The sequence below is a fragment of the Clarias gariepinus genome, chromosome 8, assembly GCF_024256425.1.
Source record: "Clarias gariepinus isolate MV-2021 ecotype Netherlands chromosome 8, CGAR_prim_01v2, whole genome shotgun sequence".
Taxonomy (NCBI): domain Eukaryota; kingdom Metazoa; phylum Chordata; class Actinopteri; order Siluriformes; family Clariidae; genus Clarias; species Clarias gariepinus.
Genome location: NC_071107.1, coordinates 21,573,486 through 21,594,213, shown reverse-complemented (window position 1 = coordinate 21,594,213; position 20,728 = coordinate 21,573,486). Strand labels below are relative to the sequence as shown.

Here is a 20,728-nt window from a genome sequence, read left to right as displayed (position 1 = left end):
CTAAGCCAACATGCTGCCTTTTTTTAATTACTGTAGATCTCTCAAGAATTCTGGTAGCCTGACTGGGTGCCCTAAATTGCCCCTAGGGAAATGAGTGAGTACAAAGTGACTTGGTCTTTCATGCCATCCACGTTGCATTCTCATCCAATCTTAAAAAACCTGATAAAAATCACAAAGCCTCATAATCATTTCTCAGACAATATCTAGGAAGATTTCCCCAAATAATCAAAATAATACTAAATAAACAATTAAAACATCAATATAATACAAAAATGACAAACAGGTTTAAAAAGAAATATTGTTTTTAATAAGCATCTACTTGTCAGGAACATTTGCAAATCAACATAGAATCATTAAGCTTATTGCCTCCACTAAATCTTTTTACATTGTAAAAAAGTCCTAATTTTACAGAAAATAAGTTTAAAATTTATAGTACTTTTTCTTTTTTTAAAAACTACATACAAATCTCATAATCTGTAAATTATTAAGTCAACAGTTTTTTTAAGTATCATTTTAATACTGAAAAATTATTATTATTATTTAACATATATTTATTTAAATATGGTATTTAAAATACCATATTATTTTATATATGTGTTCTTTTTTCAGTTTTTGTAAATTATGTACAACTTTATGTAAAATTACAATAATACATTGTAATTAAATATGAAACTCATTAGATAAAGGTCCATACTAAAACCTTTATGTTTTTCATTGTAATTTTGAGGTAAATCATAGTAGTTTTATAATACTTTGACATTCAAGTTTTAAATGCAAGTTTTATCATTTTTTCACAGGAAGTGGCACGGGTACGGAAGCAGAATCCCCACACTTACATGTAGGCTATAGTATCTGCTTTATTCCTCTAAAGAATGTGAAGAGAATGTAGGAGACTGGTACTCAGTGCAGCACCCATGAACACGTTGTAAACACCACAAATATTTTTTGATTATATGTTTTGATGACATTTGTTCTGCAATTCCACCATGGCAATCTATCATGGCATTAGCTTTCTTAATGGAGGCCTGGACATACAGCTGTGTAGCTGTTTTAAAGCAGGGCTTTAAGTTACATTTTGTTATTTTGCTTGTATGAGGGGAACTATGAAGTTATTTTTGTACCAAAAATGTTAGGGAAAACTCCGCGAGCTCCCCGCATTAACTGTCACATTGGAACATTGAAACATTGTAATCTTGTTTCTGATCCGCTAATCAGCAGCGGGAGATATTTTAATTACCACTTTATTATTGCGCATTTAAATAAGTGCGCAATTGAGGGCAGGACCTGACGCGAAATACGTTTATTGCTTAAGTATCAGACACAGACTATAACGTGATATAACCCAGCCAATTATAAACAGGCATCCTTTAAATGTTTAGCGCGCGCAAAGGTGGTCTGCAGCCGGTTAAAGGTCATTTAGTTAATTTCGTTCTTTTGATCACAAATAAAATAAAATGCTGCATTTTCAATAAAAAGACCCATATGTCTACATACACAGATTTTGGCTATAGTTCCAGTAATTAAAATATTATTATGAAGCTAGGGTATATTATAATAAACAGAATGAGTAGCTCACCTCTCATATCTTCTAGTCTGAGTCGTTCGTTCTTCTGAATCTTTTTTACCGCATAGCATCTATGGGTTCAATTCTGTTCAATTTTCTTTCCGTGTACTGCACTTGCATAGCGTTTATGGAAATCACGTGACAAAAGAACAAACGACTCGGAGTTCAAAAAGAACGAATCATTCATGAACGACCCATTACTAGTGGGGAGGAAAGCAAACTCTGAGGGACAGAGGAGAAGACTGCTGATTCAAAATTGTCATCGTGTTTCAGTGGGAGAAAAAATACATGCAAGCTCAAGAGACAATGATGATAAGAGATTTTTTTCATTGTCATTTTAATTCTTATTGTTGTTTCTGTAAACGAAGCTCATTTATTATTACTGCCACGTTCATCTGTCGCAAATCTCAGGCGAGTCTCAGGTACCGTTAACATTACTCTGCCATGTCACTGCTGAGAAGCTGCAGGAATTCACTTACCCCTATAAGAGTAAAAGAGTCGAATGGACAGGAAGGGTTAGCGAGCTCTTTAAAAGCATGCGCATTAACAATTTCGAGAGAGTGTCAGTGTGTGTACTGTGCTCTGAAACCTAACTGCAGTACAGTGGATTATGAGCATAATTCGCTTTGGAAGCAGACTTATATTCCAAAACACTCGTTAACCAAATAAAATTTTCCCATAGAAAAAAAATAATGGAAACACAAATTATTCGTTTCACAGCCACAAAAGATAAATACATAAAAAATTATTAGCACAAAATATAAAGTAAAAATAAAACAAATTAACCTGCACTTTACCTTTAAAAAAAGTAAAATAAATCCCAACAGATAAGTGTTTCTGTTTGTGCACGCAGGCGCAGTGTGTGTGTGTGTGTGTGTGTGAATCTAAAGTAAGCTTCTCTCTTCCCCTTCTCGTCTTACACAGTTATTCTCTTTCCACTCTTTTCACACACACATGCGTACACAACGGAAACACTGTTTTATCAGAATAATAAAAAAAAAATCTCTAATGACAGTCGAATCACTGCTGTAAAGTAAAAATAAAACAAATTAACCTGCACTTTGCTTTTGAAAAGAATCGCGACAGAGCAGTGTTTCTGTGTAGAGCAGAGAGGAATAGTGTGTGTCTGTGTGTCTGTAAAGGCGAAAGTAGGAGGGGTCGGTTTGTGTGTGTGTGGGGGGGGGGGGCGTGGTGTCCAATGATTCGCGCGCACACAGACACAAAGAGAAGGCTGAGCCTTAAGCAGAAAGAGAAAATGGATCTTTAACCTCTTTAACCTCTCTAAGTTATCTCCTTCAACCTCAGATCATTTTGTGTCCAATTTTTTTTACTGTGTAAAGATCCTTTCTGTATTGTCTCACTTATAACCTTTAAGAGCCTGTCAGTGGTGAAAATAAGTTGTTCACACTGATGTACAAGCTTTTTCTGTTGGTTAAATTGCATAGCATTTTTGTGAATGCTGGGTGTAGCGTTCAAACTTGATACTGGACTGTTTACGTATATGTTCTCTCATACAAAAAAAGGGGCCCAGTTGAAAAGTTATTGAGTTTCCCTTTAACATATCTAGTATTAAAGATGATTTTGAGTATTTTGTCAATCTCTTGGGGAACAGAGAAAAAATATTTTTTAAGATCTTTGTGTTCTTTTATTCTCTCTTCCAATCCACCCTAATACACTAAGGATCCAGTTGTTTACTGCCTGTTTGGGAAAGGGATCTTTGTTGAATACACTGGACTGTCCATTTTGCTATTTTGGTATGTTTTAGATTTGACTTACTTGCACTAACGTATTAGGATTCTGAACTAAAAGGTAAAGTTATTTGTACACATACATTATATAAGAACTAAGAAAAAGGGACCACATTGTACTTTATTTATAATAAAGTTTCCAATCCAACTTTAATTGGAACATTGGGAATCTTGTTTGAAATTGTTCAATTTCTTCATAGGTTTTTAGTTAAGGACATTTCACAACAATGTTTAAGTTTGTGAGAAAGAATGTTCCACCGTTATAGCACGATAGTCTAAATATTTCATTTTGTTTTTCATTTTAGGATTTTACTGTAATGCTATAAAACTGAACTTCTTTTTATGGTATTTTGCATCATACTTGTACTATACTGTGTCACAGTTCTACAGGCTTTTTTTTTTTTTTTTTTACAAATATTATAATCTTAAGTTTGTGTTAACACTTTATTGAACAAGTGTGTTCATGGAAAGTTGTGAAAAATTTGTAAAATAACAGGATTTTTGTGTTATTGCTTTATTTAAAGGTGTTTGATCTTCAATTTAGGAAAAATCTGTAAAATAACAGTGTTTCTCTGCTAAATGTCTAATGCTTTTGCTTTATTGAAAGTGTTTGTAATAATTTTGAAAAAAAACTGTCAAATAAAAATATTTTGCTGCTACACATCTAGTGCTGTTTTAATGAAGCTGTTAAACTGTATAAACTTAGCAAAACTCTGTAAAATAACAATGTTTTACTGCTACACTTCTAGTGCTGTTGCTTTAAAGAAGATGTTTAATCTATAGATCTAGGAAAAATCTGTAAAATAATGTTTTTTTATCTGCTAAACTTCTAGTGCTGTTGCTTTAATGAAGATATTTAATTGTATGAATTTAGCAAAAATCTGTTAAATAACTGTATTTCGCTGCTAAACTTCTAGTACTGTTAGTTTAATGAAGGTGTTTAATCATATAAATTTAAAGGAAAAACTGTAAAATAACAGGTTTTTCTCTGTAAAAAAAAAAAAATAATTTCTGTAATTTCTGTAGATGGTTTTACGCTTTTTTACAGTATAATTTAGTAGTAAATCTAAACCAAAATATCCCAGATTATTTAGTGTAGCCATGTGGGCTCACAGGCATGACCTAATTGAAGTTTTAAAAAAATTACTTGGTTCCAGTTGTTGTATAGTTTTTGGATTGCAGTATACGCCTGTGGTGATGTAGAATTGTGGGCTTAAATCATAAGCCGTGTACTGCATTTCCAGGCTGATTGAAGCAGTAGGCTGTACTTTGTAGCACTTTATCTGATGGCGCCCCGCAGCCATAGTGGGCATTTATGTGCAGGACGTGCATTTGGCAACAGTAGCCCAACTGGCGTGTCTTACTTACAATAACTCAACAGAACAGAACTGTGTTCAGACAACGCGCGGAAGTCAGGGTCGCAATGACACTTTGAAGCCACAGATTCGTTTCAGCCAGAAAACATTACTGCCTGACACGCCGACCTCCACTCGCTCATGGATCCTGAAACGGCACTGAACGCGTGTTTTGTGAGTTTTGATGGAGGGATTCAGCAGCTGGGCCGCGACGACACCGCAGTCATTCTACCTGTCATTTTTGTATCGATCTGCGCGGTGGGAATAGTCGGAAATGTTTTGTTGCTTGCCGTGCTGCTGCACTATATTGTACTGAAAAAAAGTGCTTCTGGGATTGTCATGATGCTCGCCAATCTTAGTGGAACAGACTTGTTGATCCTTGCAGTGTGCAGTTCGACCCGGGCGGTCACTTATCACAGTCGTATATGGACACTTGGACACGTGGCCTGTCGGACAGCAGAGTGGTTCCAGCACGGCTGTTTGGTAGTTAAATCTCTCACTCTAGCAGTCATGAGCCAAGCGAGATATAATTTTGACAGTGATTCCCACCTCAAGATAAACAGAGTTCTCACTGCTGCTGGCGCTTTATGGGGTATTGGGTTGGCGTTACCAGTAGTCCAGATCGTTTATTCTAAGTTGCACGTCAAGGGGAACTTCAGTTTGTGCGTCACCGATGTACCAAGTCACTCCTATGATTTTATGCGCGTGTACAGTAAAATCTATGCCCTGGTGGTCTATGCCGTCCCGGTTGTATTTTCCACCTTGTGCCATGTGCGTGCCATTTTCCGAATCACACGTGGGCACGGGGGGACTGAGGGCCGCCTGGCGCTGCTGAGCGTCACCGCAGCTAACGCACTCCTGCTGCTGCCCGAGTGGACAGTCTGGGTGTGGCTGCGCAACCGGCCCGGCGAGACCTGTGACACCCCAGCTGCACTGCTCGTCTTCACCCAGGTTTGCACGTACCTGACCAGCGCATCGTCTCCCGCCATTCTCCTCACCATGCTTGTGCCTCTCAGGGAAAACCTGGCCTGGGTGATGTGTGAGGGAGCATGGTGGGAAGGGGAAAGAGAGCGAAGTGTGAGGAATATCAGTGCGCTGGAGGATGACCTAATGATCCACACTGACTCGCTCGGGAGACCTCTGCCTGATGTCGAGCATTTTTGGACCAGTCGGCGGAACACGGTAGTTTCAGACAACACCAACCCGTTTCCATGGGAAGAACTGGAGCACTGTCATTCTGATCTCTGATGTATTAGTAATAAGATATGGGTATATCATGTAAAGCATGAGCCTAATAGAATAATATAGTTAGTTATAATTATAATGAAAATACATGAAGAATAAAAGCCATTTGATGTTCTTGTTTTCTAGAGTGAATAAACATGTTTAAAAAAAACTCTAATATTATGTAATTGTGTTTGCTCCTGTGTATACTTTAAAAAGGGTTACCTGTTGGGTAGTGTTTTAAATCGTTGTGGTTCTCAAAATATGATTTGACAGTAATAAGACATTTTTCATATCTTGTCTACTTTTACAGTGAGCTGCATTTTTTTCTCTAGTGAACTTACCTTCCACAATATTCAATTATTGTACTATTAGCAGGTGATACCATTATAATAATAATTATTATTATTATCGCACTGTATATGTGGTGTTTTACAAATAAATCGACATTTCAGTGAAGAGTTTTACTGCTTGCTGTTTTCTGCTGAGAGCTGGAGAACACAATCCGTAGGGGTCATATACAGAACTTTTATGCATTATTACTTTTGTTCTTTAAAGAAGCCACGTGAATGTATACTGTTAGAGCATTTAGTGGACACACGTATACAGGGCAACTTACAGATGTGCTTTGACAAAAACAAAACAAATGACCTCTAAAATAAATAGATCATTAGATTATTAAATAGAGAGAAAAACACTTGATAGTACTACTCATAAAAAACACCTTTTCAATTTACTAGGAAGCAAAAACAGAATTGCAGTTACTCACTCCTATGATCAAATGTAAATACAGACAACAGGCACAGTAATTTAAAATTATGTACCATTTGTATATTGGTATTTCAGTTGCTGTTATTCCCATGACCAGGTGAGACTTCTTAGTGAAAAATGTTATTTACTTAATTCTTTTCTGCGTATGCTGCATGTAGTATGTAGTACTTAAAAACAGAATTTTGATACAAAATCACAAATTACACATTGTGTAAGAACCACAGCTCATATTCTATGGCATTAGTTCAAGCATTCTATGCCATTAGTTTTTGTGATAAAAAAAAAGGCCTGATCCCTACATCATCATAGAGCAAATGTTAGGAGAGCAAATTCTAAAACATTGTTAGTCACAAGTTATCTGGCCCAAAACCTGGCTAATGAAAACACAGTTAAAGGAAAAGGCAGGACACCTGCAAAAAAATAAAAAAAAAATTATAATCACATTTTGCACAGGATTTTTTGTTGTTGTTTTTTGACTGCAAAGGTTGGCCATGTACTGTATTTTAACATGCACATGTAAGGGACAATAATTTATTTGATAAAGAAAAAAAGAAAGTTTTTTTCCATTAAAAGCAGTAACAAAGCACAAGTGAAAAGCAACCTCCTGTAGTAGTGTTTTAATACAGTCTAAACCCTAATCATCAAAACCATTGCAATAACAACATAATAGAGAATATGCAAACTCCATGCACACAGTGGTAACCACTAAGCCTTCATGTCACAGAGGATGTTATTATCAAAAGTAAATCATACTTAGTACCTTCTCATTATTTTAATTTTTTGTAAGTCATTTCCAGTGTGGACCTAAAAGATACAAGTTCATTATTTCATTTATCCAGTTTTATATATTGCAGAGAAGTATGATCACCCCAAAGATATTAACCTTTCAGTTATTCCCTCTTTTCTCCTCACTTAAATCCACATTATCTATTCTTGACAAGTGAGGAGACATGACTGAAAAACTTTTTGGGAGCTTCCTGCATATATTTTTGGTGACTGCCAGTAACAAGTAGATAATAAGGATGCTAAAAACAATGTTTAGTTTTTGCAGAGTAAACAGAAATCCAGGTGGATATGCAGGTATTGCTATAGTTTAGAGATTACGTTAGGTGACATCAATATATACAGTTTTATAGAAATAAGATTTTAAAAAACACTTTAAAAAAAAAACTAATATTATGATTATACCACCCCCTGGTGGAAATGACCAAATATGACTTGTATGTTTCTTTGTGTCTTAGAAGTGCCCAAACCTCTTTCAAAATGGCCCATGAGATAAATTTTAATTAGATTCCACCTCATTTAAATGAATTAAATGAAATAAAACAGCTATAATTTGAGTGGTTTTACATCAACGTTAGTAGGATTTATAGTATTTTAATTTACATTTTAAAGATCATAAATAATTGGACACAAGGCTATATCTATTTATATGGTCATTTAAAAACCATACAATAGATCGTGAATTTTAATATGTGGTGCTATACTCACTTCAGATAAGGAAAGAGCTAAATAATCTATTAAAAGCTCTCAATACTGTTGACATTGCCCCTTGTTTTAACACGATCTACTGCCACAGTCAAGTGAAAGAAAAAATTGCAAAGTGTTTGCACATTGTATGTTGTTAGACAGATTCTGTAGGTCAACTTTAACAACAACAACAACAACAACAACAATAATAATATAGTTATAATTATAGGCCAGTTTCATAATTTCATGCAAAAAAGTCCACTGTACCTGTCAAAAGGGAAAAAAATAAAGGGATGATACCAAGCCAGAGGTATATAGTCATGCAGCCATTGGTACTGACTACTTTCACTTATAAATTTAAAGGTAGCTCAATACCAAAACATCAAAATGCACAAAGGTGCAAAAATGATGAAAACTACAAAGAAATGCAAAAAGAGAAAAAGGAAAAAGAAAAAATGTCAGCAATATACTCTGATAATGTTTTATTCATTTATTCATTTATTTATTTATTTATTATTTAAAATGTTTTAAGTTAAATTTCACTATTTAATCATGTTCTTTATCCCTTTTAGCTTCTCTAGCTCCAGTAAGTACAAAATACCTGCGTTTGCGTCCTTTGAATACCTCAGAATCATGACAAGATTTTGCACACAAATGCTGTTGAAAGAACACTGTTCTGGACCATTCCAGCCCACTTTAACACCTACTTTTAGACATCATATTCGATTATCAGATGATTTAGGTTTATATGTGAAAATTGTGGTGTGACTTGAACACTTTTATAAAAACAAAATTTCAATTAAGTGGAGCATTTTTTTTTTGTTGAGTAAAATGATCATTACCAGTAATTGTCTGCTTTATTTTCTACCTGTTAGCCTAATGCTGGTGTAATCTGTCTGCTGTTGCCTACTCCCTCTTCTATGTATTTGTAAGTACTATTAATACTGCACAGATTTTTGATAATGGGAATTATAACACAAAAAAACAACAATTTTCATTACATAAGGATGAATGCCACAGTCAGTACATTTACATGCACAGTTAGGTTGAGCAACAGTTATAACTCAACTAGTTCATTAAATCAGACTATTGTATTCACGATTGACCTACTACATCACAGACCTAGAACATTCACCAAACAATTTAACTAGTGGAAAACTGGTAACATGTCAAGCGACTTTACAGCTCCGTATTATTTGTGTTAATGGTGTAATCCAGTGGCAGATAACATGTAATGTTAGCAGCTTCTCACTGTTATGCATTTTGTTCAGGTTCCAGGTCAATGCCCGCTGCAGGAACTGTGGAGCATCCTCAGAACACCTAGGCTTCCCACTTTTCTGTTCTCTCTCCCCCTTACTCTCTTCCCTCTCTCTTTTTCCCGTTCTCTGTTGAGCTACACATGTCGTTCCTGAGCTGCCAGTGATCCAGACTCCCTCTGCCCTCCGAACCTGTCTGACCCATCCTGGTGCCCCGCTTCTGGTTGAAGATCTCGTCACATGGATGCCCTGTGTGTCTCTTAGGGATATTAATATTAACATCAATTAACATCAACTGAAGCTGAACTGGCTGCCACCTAACACACAGTATGAATGCAGATCAATTCCTGCTTTCTGTTTAACCCAAATGAGGATGGGTTCCTTGTTGAGTCTGGTTCCTCTCAAGGTTTTTTCCTATTATCAACTCAGGGAGTTTTTCCTTGCCACTGTTGCCCTCGGCTTGCTTACCGGGGACTATCTAACCATTTTGATTTATACACATTCACATTCCACACAAACTTAAATAATTCTTTGATTGTGTAAAGCTGCTTTGCGACAATGACAATTGTTAAAATCGCTATATAAATAAAATTGAATTAAATTAAATAGGCCAATTTTTGTGTACAATTGAGTTATATGTGCAGAAGTAACTATCTGTGTGTTTGGCTGACTTTGGAAAGTTCAATTTAGTATGATTTCAGTCTGACTACTCTGATTACATTTAATTTAAACGTCCGGTTTTATCCAGACTGACACAATTAGTTGAAACAACGCAACATCACTGACTGAGAAATTAAGTTGATTTTTCCCAGACATTATAACAGCATGATTAGCAGTTAAATACATCAGTTTGACTGCACGTGCAGTCACCTCAGTCATTCATTGGCACAGATAGCAAAGTAACAGGTGGGTGGCAAGGTAAAGTTTAACAAGAGAAGATTAACAATACGTGTATTCTGCATAAACAATGTTTCAGTATTTTATAATGATAGTTTAACATTAACTCTTACAAGATGAGATAGCTGTATATATGAGCATATTGTAAATCTGCCAAAGTACGGTGTTGTAAAGAACAGCTGAAGCCTGATAAAAATCGGTAATTATATGTACAAAAAAAAAGTTGCACATCATTTGTTTTCATTTGATTGCCTTTAGCTTTAATTACAATGAACACTGTAGTGGCCAGTTCATTTGTGAAAATAATTTCTTATGCTCCCAGAACCACTCTTTCATAATCTCAGTCCTATTACCCATGTCATCAGGAAAGAAAAAAGTAATTGATGTGATAACCTGGTCGTTCAGTATATTCAGGTCATCAGCTAACTTCATTTTATTCCCGCATAACATTTTTAAGCCCAAACCTAACCAACTAAAGCATATCAGAACACTGCCTCCAGAGGTTTGTACTGTAGACACTGTGCATGATGGGTGCATCGCCTCAAGCGCTTTCCTACTTACGCTGATGTGCCCATTGCACTGGAATAGGATAAATCTGGACTCATCAGGCCACATATCCTTTTCCCATGGCTCCAGAGTCCATATGCTTCCAAGCAATCTGAAGCCTTTTTCTAATTAGTCTCACTAACAAGTGGTTTTCTTATGGCCACACACCTGTTTAGTCCTTATATGAGTTTTCATTACTTTTACTATTAAACATAGGATCCACAAAGACAGATAATCAGCCTCTGCTACTTCAGTTACATGCCCACTGTGTAGAGACACGTTTGTGTTTACATTTTCGGAGACACTGATGTCTTCCTTGATATCAATGAACTTCCCACCATCACGCTGCTTTTATATACTACATTGTGTACATCGTACACAACCAAGCTACTGAAAAAAAAAATCTGGTCTTGATTTCAGTGGCACTCGTACAGCGATGCTAATGGCTAGTCAATCATTTAAAGGATAGGGATATTTAAAGTCTTGGTCTGGCAGGAGGTGTGTTCTTGTGTCAGCAGCAGGCAGAGAGCTTGAGGGGATACAGCAGGTAATGTGTAATTATTGTCACCAGCCTAATATTAAGTTTTATTAATCTGTCTCCTTTCTTTGTACTTGCAGAGTGTGTGTGTGTGTGTGTGTGTGTGCGCGCGCAAGTGTGTGTCATGCAAGTGTGTGTTAAAACATAAACTGTTCTTTGAAAAACAGAATATGGAGTCTTGAATGAAAACATGAAAGCTACGCAATACTTACCACATGACCATCACTTGCTACACTTAACTGTTTAAATGCAGTCCACTGTACACAACAGTCGAAGCACATAAAGGGTATGCTGCTCAACTATGTTAAACATTTGTGTTTTTTCTTACTTATTTTGATATCTTAATTATAAGGTACCTGCCCAAAAAGCTCTTTTGGTTGTTGGTCCTTGGTGAAAAAACCCTTTTGGCAAAATGAAAAGCAAAACAAGTTAGGTTAGTCATATTATTTAAGCATTGGGAAATGTTAAGACAAGTTTCATCAATGTTTAGATTAAAATAATCAAACCATGTGTTATTTCATTATGTTAAACAGTTGTGTCTTCCCTGACTTATAGTAGTACCTGTCCATCAGTAGGATAAGGTATAGATGCGGTAGTAGTCGGTAGAACATCTTTGAGTGGAAAATTTTGGTTTTTACTTTTCCATAGCGCTACAAATTTATTCCAGTTCAAGATATTTTGAGAGACAAACCTTACTGAGAACTTTCTTAGTTAATTTTCTCATGTAATCTATGTGACTATGATATTTTGAATTTGAATTTTGATGCCAGGTAAGTGGTTAGTGCAATTCCATAACTGATTATTACTGATGTATTCCAGTTTTCTTCAGAAGACTGTATTAAAAGTAAGTAGAAATGCATTGTTGAAGAGAGTGGCCAGGCTTGTTTGCACTGGTTTTGGGTTCTCCTTGTGCCACTGGACCATCTCTGGCACCTTGGGTTGTAGTGTGGGGTGTGCGTGGATTGAATTTGTTTATTTGGCACATCCCATGGGTGCTTCATCAGATTGGAATGCGGGGAGCTTGGAAGCCGGGTCAGCCTTGGGTTGTTGGTCTCCCGGGTGCTGTGCATGGCAGACTGTGGTGCACTGGGTGTTCTGGTAGAATTCTATAGTAGCTGCATTGGTTTTTGTTTGGGTGCTCATAATCCTTTCACCAGTTTACTGGTATACAATTGATAATCAATTGTTATTCAATTTACCTGGCTGTGATGAGCAGTGTATTATACAGTATGTTGTTGTGCAATCATCTTGCCCTTAAAAAGACCAGTTTAGAAAATTAATCGCAAGACATTAAAGATTATGATTATGTATGTAAACTTCTGACCACAACTTTTTGAGAAGCTGGAATAAAGTGTCCTTATGGGTGACTTAATTGTCTGTGGGGGAAAAAATGTGAAATCTTTCTGTAAAGTAAGAAGGAGGACATGCAAAACACATGGAAGTTTGATCGTGTCATTTAATGTGTCGTTTAGTCCAACACACTGAAGTAATTATTTTAGTAATTGTCTTTGAGTTAGTGCAAAATATTGACACTATTACAGTTAGTGAGGTAATTTACATGTTTTTTATTTTTATTTTTTTGCAATTGCTGCAAATGGGGTTCATAATAAAGTGCTGAGTGCTTTGTCTGAGTTCGGTTCACCTTTGAGCACCAATCAGCATGAGGCAGCGCTGCTGTAGGCGGGGTTTTAACTTGCCTATGCGGAAGACAAGCCGCGGTCTGAAAGTCACGTCCGATTTGGAGAGAAGTTCCTCTTCGTCTCGATCTGAAGGTATGTTAAAGCTTCTCTTTACATCACCGCTACATACAGAGCTTCTTTGTCTCATTTTGATTCAGCGTCTAGAATCTTATTTCCAAAGCCACGCCCAGTGGAGCCGTTTAATGTAAAGCATTAATTATGTAAAGCAAGACAAACACACACCCATGTGAAGACCTTTTGATATTAAAAATATACATTTAAACAAACTTGGCCAAAATGAAACGAATAGCGATCCATAGCCTCCATTCCCGTCCTGTTGTGTGATCTGCGACGTGTGTGTGTGTGTGTGTGTGTGTTAGTAAGGTGTAGGCTATCTCTGCACTTAGCCTCAAGCCTGACAGTGACGACTACACACTGTTGTCCTTTCGACTTCGCTCGGCTCTTAAAGTACTCTGTAAAAAGTTAAATGTTGACCTAGGTGTTTAGAGGACATGTCTCACAGGTAGTTGGCCACATTTGCCCTTGACGTTTCCTCCAACTACGAATTAATCGCCTCTCTGCCATCGTTCTCTATAACGCATGATTAAGCAGTGTTTGTGGATAGTCTGCTTTTTAAAGACGCGTGTAATGTAGAGACATGAAGGCCTGTTGTGTACTCCAAACTGCTTACACTTACACTTACAATAAACAGAATGGCAAAATACAATGCCACTTCCTGTTGCACAGGCATTAGCTGCACCTTAGACTACACTCTATTAAAACACTTTTTATATATATAGGTTAAGATTAGATTAAGAAAGTATAATGTCTTATGGTGAAGTGCATTTATGTAAGAAGAAAGGAATCTTCCTGGGATTTTTTTAATGTTATTAATGAGACTTTGTTTGGTATCTAACCTCAGGTTTACTATAATAGGCAGAATATTGGTGAGGGAGGCAGGGAGTCCTCAATTGTCAAGTGGCAGAGGCTGTTCGGGTATACATTAGATTATACTAGGAGCAGGTTAAAACTGATAGTTTATCAGTTTATGGTGATTTATAATCAGTGTTGGGTGTCACAGTACTTGAATTACTCGTTATATCTTTTTTGATGTAACGAGTAATCTAACGCATTAGGTCCGTCATTTAAGTACTCAGTCATTTAGTTATTTTTTCAAAAATGTAATTCGTTATTCAGAAAATGTATGTAATCTGTGAACCAGACAGCAGTGATCCCAATCCGTTAGTGTGTGTGAAAGTCGTCCTACAAGCCCCGCCCCTGATAACTTAAACTAGTTACTTTTATCAAAAAGTAACGCTGAAATGTAACTGATGACTTTTTAAAGACAGTAATTTTGTAGTGTAATTATTTACTTTAAAAAGTAACATCCCCCAACACTGTTTATAATAATAATTGTTATAATAATAATAATAATAATAATGGTTAGCACTGTGGCCTCGCACCTCCAGGGTTGAGGGTTTGATTCCCACCTCAGGTCCGTGTGTGCAGAGTTTGCATGTTCTACCTGTGGTTTTCCTTCGAGTTTTCTCTCACAGTCCAAAGACATGCAGATTTAGCTAATTGGAGTTCCTTAATTGCCCATAGTGTGCATGTGCTTGTGTGATAAATTGGCACCCTCTCTAGGGTGTACCCTGCCTCTTGGCCTACAGTAAGTCTCTTGGACTCAGTCTCCTACGACTCTGTACAGAAAAAGCGGTATAGAAGATAATACTACTAATAATAATAACATTATAGTAAATAGTAGTAATTAGGTGTTAACTAATAGTTGCTTTCGTGTAAGATTATATAAAACTATAACAAGAAAAGTTTAAAAACTTGCCAGTGTTTACAGTAGGTCATTGCTGGACTCTGGAAATTATTAATTGGTTAGCAGCTGGATGATGTCCAGGTCCAAATAGATTCAATCATGTGTGGAATCACTGAGACATGCCTAAATGCAAAATGTGATTGCTCCTTTTCAAGGTCATTATATTTTGCTGCTTTTAAATTATTTCTTGGTACAGTAACAGAGTCAGTCTTGTTTGGCCATAGTCCTCGTCAATGCATTACAATGAACCGAATGCTTATAATGTACATACTAATTTAAAACAAACTGTTAAATGGAGTGCACATTTCCTACATTATATCATTGCATTGACTGAAGGGGTTACTCAAATAAGACTAAAAAATAAAAATCTAAAGAAGAACTGCTTAAACAGAGAGGGTATGATTTGTGGATGGTAAGACATAACTTTTGTTATGTCCTGTCGTAGGTAAAAGTTGTGCTGTAGTCAGATAATTGTTTCTCCCAAATAGTTCATCTATGAGGGCATTTCTAGGCATTTAGGGTAGATATGACAGTTATTTCGAGACTTTTACCCTTTTTAATTCTTAATTAAATAAGGAAATGTAATTCTCCTATCATATGCAGTATTTAATTTTTATTTAACAGTATTTTTGATTGCCCAAGACTATTTAGCTGTTACATTTGAAGTCCTTTGCTAAGAAAACCTGCCCAGAAAATTTAGTTTTTTTCTAAACACTGTCTATCATTGTCCTTTTCACTTTCACTTTCTAGTAATTTCTCCTCTGGTAAAAGGCAGTGGTTGCATGATATAATACCAGAAATCCAAACTTATTAGACCATTACAGCATTGATGTAGAACAAGAAATGGGGATTTTTTTTATTTTTATTTTTAATTAACCTAAGGATTCTGTTCTTCTTTTTATCAGTGCTGTTTGTGATTTTTTTTGTCTTCAAGTTTAAGGCAAGTAAAGTAAAAGTATTATACCTACACCTTACAAAATCTGAAACTAAAACAGTTGCAACATTTTTTTGAAATGTTAATGTAATTCAACACTTAAGCATTAATTCACACATTTTCTTCTTCTTTTCTGACAGTGTGAAGATGGCATATGTAGGAGAAAGGCTGTATGATGAGTTTATCCGAAAAAATATGGCTAATTTGGCCTCACGTGTCAAAGTGAGGGAAATCGTACCTTACTTGGCCTGCCTCACAAATACTGATCGGGTAAATTATGCAATACATTGTACAAAACACGCTTTTAAACTTTGTGTTCTAAAGTGTTGTTTACTGGATAAAATATTTTCTAATAAAATAATTTTAATGGTTCTTACAATTACTCTGACTGGTGTTGCAGGAGGAGATAGAGGCTAAAAGAGAGATTGCTGGAAACTACAATGCTATGACGCTGCTGCTTGATTACCTGCGCAGACGAGAGAACTGGCCTGATCAGTTTATTTCAGCATTGCGGCAATGCGAACACCGGACTCTTGCTAATGAGATCAGTGACATTTATGACAGAATAAGAGGAATCCCCAGTAAGTTAATTTATATGATTAAGCACAAGTTACATAAGTTCGTTCCTATTCTAAATAACAAAACTGTCTTTTAAGCAATACACAATTAAGATTTCTTACATTTATATATTTTATTGCTTCTGTCCCTGCTGCTGCTTCTGTATTTCGCAATCCTGCAGAACGTCCAGCTCCTGCCCCTGTCCCTGCTGCTGCTGCGTATACTCCAGCCCCATTTCCAGCAGAAGCTGTAGGAATATCTACCACCGCGACAATCCACAATGCCCCGACCAACCCACCCCTGCTGACTCCTTCAGTCGATGGCCCAACTCAGACAGCTAATCTTTCTCATATAAGTTCTCCTCCAAGGCAATGTGCCAACATAGCTGCTTCTGCCATAGAAGCCCCAGCATTAGTTTCAGCTCCAGATGCTGCAGTACACGTGCCTCCTAAGTCAGCCCAACCTGCTGAACCCCCACTGTTGGTCATAGAGTCAGGGCCACCTGGTCCAATTTCTGCTCCTCCTCTTATTTATCAAAGTGAAGTTCCAGTTGGCGTTAGAGAAACATCCAAATTGGTTGTCTCGGGTCATTCCGCTCCTGTAAATTCTCTTCCTGAGTCATGTTTTAACACAGATTCTCCAGCCTTGGCTCCTGCCATAGTTTCAGCCCAAGATGCTTCAGTACATATTTCTCATGGATCAGCCCACCCTGCTGAACCCCCGCTGTTGGTGGTAGCACCACATGCAGTGCCCCCTTCTCCAGTCTCTGCTCCTGACTTGATCCCATTTGTTGGGCAGAGTGTAGTCCCAGTCAGCTGCATAGAAACGCCCACACTGGGTATGTCAAGTGACCTAAAGTATATTGCTAAATCTGGACCAACCTCAGTTGCTGTACCTACCCTTCCTATTAATGCAACATCCACATCCTCACAGACTAACAAACCTTCTACCACATTTTCTGCTTTACCTGAAAAAAGCAAAGTTGCAGAAAGCTCCATTTCTGTGAAACACCCCATCCAAGACTCCAGCCCTCCAAGGATTGTAATTCCCCAGGATTCACAGAACAACCAAACAAACAATCAGGTAATATATTGAAGAGAACTTGATGTAGTGTTTGGGGGGTATGATAATAATAATGAAGTAATTATACTTTATGACATGATTCATTCCAATGCAACAATGTGACATTGTAAAACATTCTATACTTCTTGGACCAAAAGCAGACATTCTTACATTTTGTTTGACCATGTTTAACTCTGATATGCCACACAATGTGTTGGCCACTTCATGTGTGAAAGATTTTTAACGCTCCCAGAGCTGTTGTTCATTCATCTTTTATACCACTCATCCTGTACAGGGTCGCAGGGGCCTGGAGCCTATGCCAGGATACTTAGGGCATGAGTAGTAGTACAACCTTGACATGGTGCCAATCTAATGCAGGGCACACGCACATATACATGCACACAATACAGCCAATTTGAGAATGCCAATTAATCTGATCTGTATGTCTTTGAACTGTGGGAGGAATCCAGAATACCTGGAGAAATCCCACCAACATGCACTTAGACCCTGGACCGTGGAGGGGTCTTTCACAATTTGAGTCCTGAGCATGGACCCACCAATCCTATAGAATTAAGCTTCATCCTGTCTTGTTTCTTTTTCTACTACATCTGATCTTTCAGTCAGTTACACTTTAGAGCCTTCAAATGTAGTGTGTGATTTCCAAACACTTACAGCTATAAAACGGTGTCTAAGGTGTTTTTGTCTTGCATTCTACAGTTTATTACATATTTTCAAATTTTTCATTTTCTCTGCAGGTTGTAGAGCGAGTAAACACTGCAGCTCCGCCAAACTTCCAAATTCAGGAAACAGCCCGGGGATCAGCACAGGCCTCACCTTCAGCATCTCCAGATACAACTGCTCACTGCTTGGATAACCTGGCAGCAGAAAATGAAGAGAATTTTAGCAAACCTGCTGTCCTAAGAGGAGAAGAGCCCTGTTCGGTCAGTTCTGATCTTCAGATCAGCCATAGGACCACAGAACACTCACCAACACAACCTGTCAGGCTTCAAGCACTGTCCAACCAAAACTGGGCTGATGAACCTGTTGAAGGGTCTCTCTCAGTCACTACTGATAATCTGATGATCAGCTCTTCCACCACAACTGTTTCTACACAGCTTGATTCTGGTCCTGTAGCCCCTGTTGAAAACTCTTTTCATAGGGCACAGGGAAATGCCTCTACAGAGGGTGATAATATTTTTTGTCTTAATCAGCCAGTGGAGGACCACTATGAGTCTTCCAGTCAAAGCATTCAGGCAGAGCAAGAGACTCGAGAACACCTTGTTGAATTTTCTGAAAGGCCATCTGTCCAAAATCTTAGTGGTCAGCCTCCAAGCATGGTTGGACCAAGCACAATTGGCCTTAAACATAATGCTGAAACAGAGAATCTTGTCCAGTCTGTTTCTTTAAATGAAACTAGCCAGCACAAGCAAACACAGTGTATACAGGAACATAATTCCAGTGAGCAGGTAATTTCTGCTGTAGAGCCAGTCCCAGCTACTTATCCAGAGTTAGAATTAAATAATTCAGGCCAGATTAACAATCCTCGATCAGAGCAGGGAGAAGAGTTCCAGGGAGTGTTGCACCGATTTCGGTCTTACCCACACCTTATTGGAGCTGCAGGTATTGGCATAATTGCTGTTTTTTTGGCCTTGAGGCTAAAGCGCTAAAATCCGAACAGCTACGTACCACCATTGGTGCCTTGAAACCTAAGACACAAGGTTTTCACACAAGGATGCTCTGCCTAATTTGTTTTATTTATTACCGTTATACTATATAATGTCTGACCAAGTAACTAAAGAGCATTGTGCTTATGACGTTTATGTGAAGATTTAAATCAGTGTTTAAGCCAGTAAACCTGGTATTTATCACAGTAATTTCAAGCTTACTGACAGTTAGTAATTCAGCTGCATGTACATGTAATCAAGTGAATAGGGTACTTGTGTACCACAATTACACATTTTATTTCATTCAAACACTTTCATCTTTTATAGTGTACTGGCTCACAACACATTAATTTGCTCCTTTAATTTGTTCCTTCTGCACATCTAATTTTGACTAGGCATCATTATAATTATATGTGAATGGTATAAATTGTTGAATTAATCTTGTCCTTACCAAAGACCCAATGAAAACCTGTAAAGGTTATTTTGCGAAGTAAGAAATGTTATTGTATTACAAATATATTTTTAAATTGTGATTAGCTCTTTGCACAAAAGTTTAAAGACTGAGTACAGTCTTAAATTAATTTGACTGTAAATACAGTAATGCAGGACTTTTTTCAAAGCCTTATCATTATACAAGTTAATAATAAAGTTATTCAACAGTAGTATATAAACCACTGACATGACTTATCTGAGGTGAGCAAATTTGTAAAACTTTATCAGACTATGTTATGTGTTTATTTTGAAGCATCATGAAATGCGATCCCACAATCCTCTTTATTTATGCTAGATGGTCAATTAGAAAAGGTCATTGTAAATGTGCATATTTGATATATTAATCATGACCAAAAAATATGGTGTAGAGGTAAATGTAATATATTTATTACATTTATTATTAATTCTGTAGGATTGCTTAAAAGCCTTTCCAGACTGCCCTCTTTTAATGAAAATAAGATTGTGTCTGTATAAACTGAGTTGTCACTTTATTTATTTACACCTCCACTCTTGTTGCTATTTTTTAAGATCTAAAGGTTGTAGTTCATTTGTTTATTTGCACCATCTGTCTCAATGAATAGTTAATTAACACAAAGATTTGGCCATGTCCATGTCCTGTTCTTAAAAACAAAACTGTTGAATGGCAAGAGCTTAAGATAAATGCACAGTGAATAAAAAGAAAAAATATTTTGTAAGGTTCATAGTAGGGCTGTTCAGGAGCCAGTTATTGTACACAGTCTTTCTCAAATTTGTATTGCACCAGATGTTGCACTATACAAATAACATCTGTTATGTAGTGGTTGTATGATGGTCTGTGTTTATTAAATAAAGAGTTCAGGGTGACTGAAGAATTGCCTAGCAATGTTTTGATTACAGTCAGTAATTGTATTCCTATAAACTGCACCCACATGGTTGCCTTAAAAATATTAAACAGCCATTAATTGTAGTTACAAAGTGGTTTTACCAATAAAGCAACAATCTAAGAGGTGCAGCTGTGAAGTAACCATTTAATTATTAGTCTGTAGGTCCTGCTTGCTCTAAAGTCAGTACAGTATATGCTTATACAATAACTGTAAGTAAAGGTGGGAAACAAAATGGTCGCTGAGGAAAATTTGGACTGTGACTGCTTAATCAATAAGATC

The 20,728-nt window shown here is 36.9% G+C and overlaps 2 protein-coding genes across 4 annotated transcripts; both read left to right on the top strand.

Annotated features, from left to right (window-relative positions):
• The first annotated feature begins 4,808 nt into the window (after nt 1-4,808).
• LOC128528875 (G-protein coupled receptor 151) lies at nt 4,809-5,915 on the top strand. The gene has a single exon (XM_053502039.1). It carries the CDS (start codon nt 4,809-4,811, stop codon nt 5,913-5,915), a length of 1,107 nt encoding a protein of 368 aa, XP_053358014.1.
• Nucleotides 5,916-13,061: 7,146 nt separating this feature from the next.
• mavs (mitochondrial antiviral signaling protein) lies at nt 13,062-20,428 on the top strand. Of its 3 annotated transcripts, none has more exons than XM_053502560.1 (5): nt 13,062-13,141; nt 15,951-16,080; nt 16,211-16,391; nt 16,550-17,451; nt 18,186-20,428. In XM_053502560.1, the coding sequence occupies exons 2-5, from the start codon at nt 15,958-15,960 to the stop codon at nt 19,095-19,097; spliced, it is 2,118 nt and encodes a 705-aa protein (XP_053358535.1). In that variant the 5' UTR covers nt 13,062-13,141; nt 15,951-15,957; the 3' UTR covers nt 19,098-20,428. The 3 variants fall into 3 exon arrangements, with proteins under 3 accessions (XP_053358535.1, XP_053358536.1, XP_053358537.1); XM_053502561.1 differs by having other exon boundaries at nt 13,095-13,141; nt 15,782-16,080; XM_053502562.1 differs by having other exon boundaries at nt 13,103-16,080; nt 16,559-17,451.
• Nucleotides 20,429-20,728: the final 300 nt, after the last annotated feature.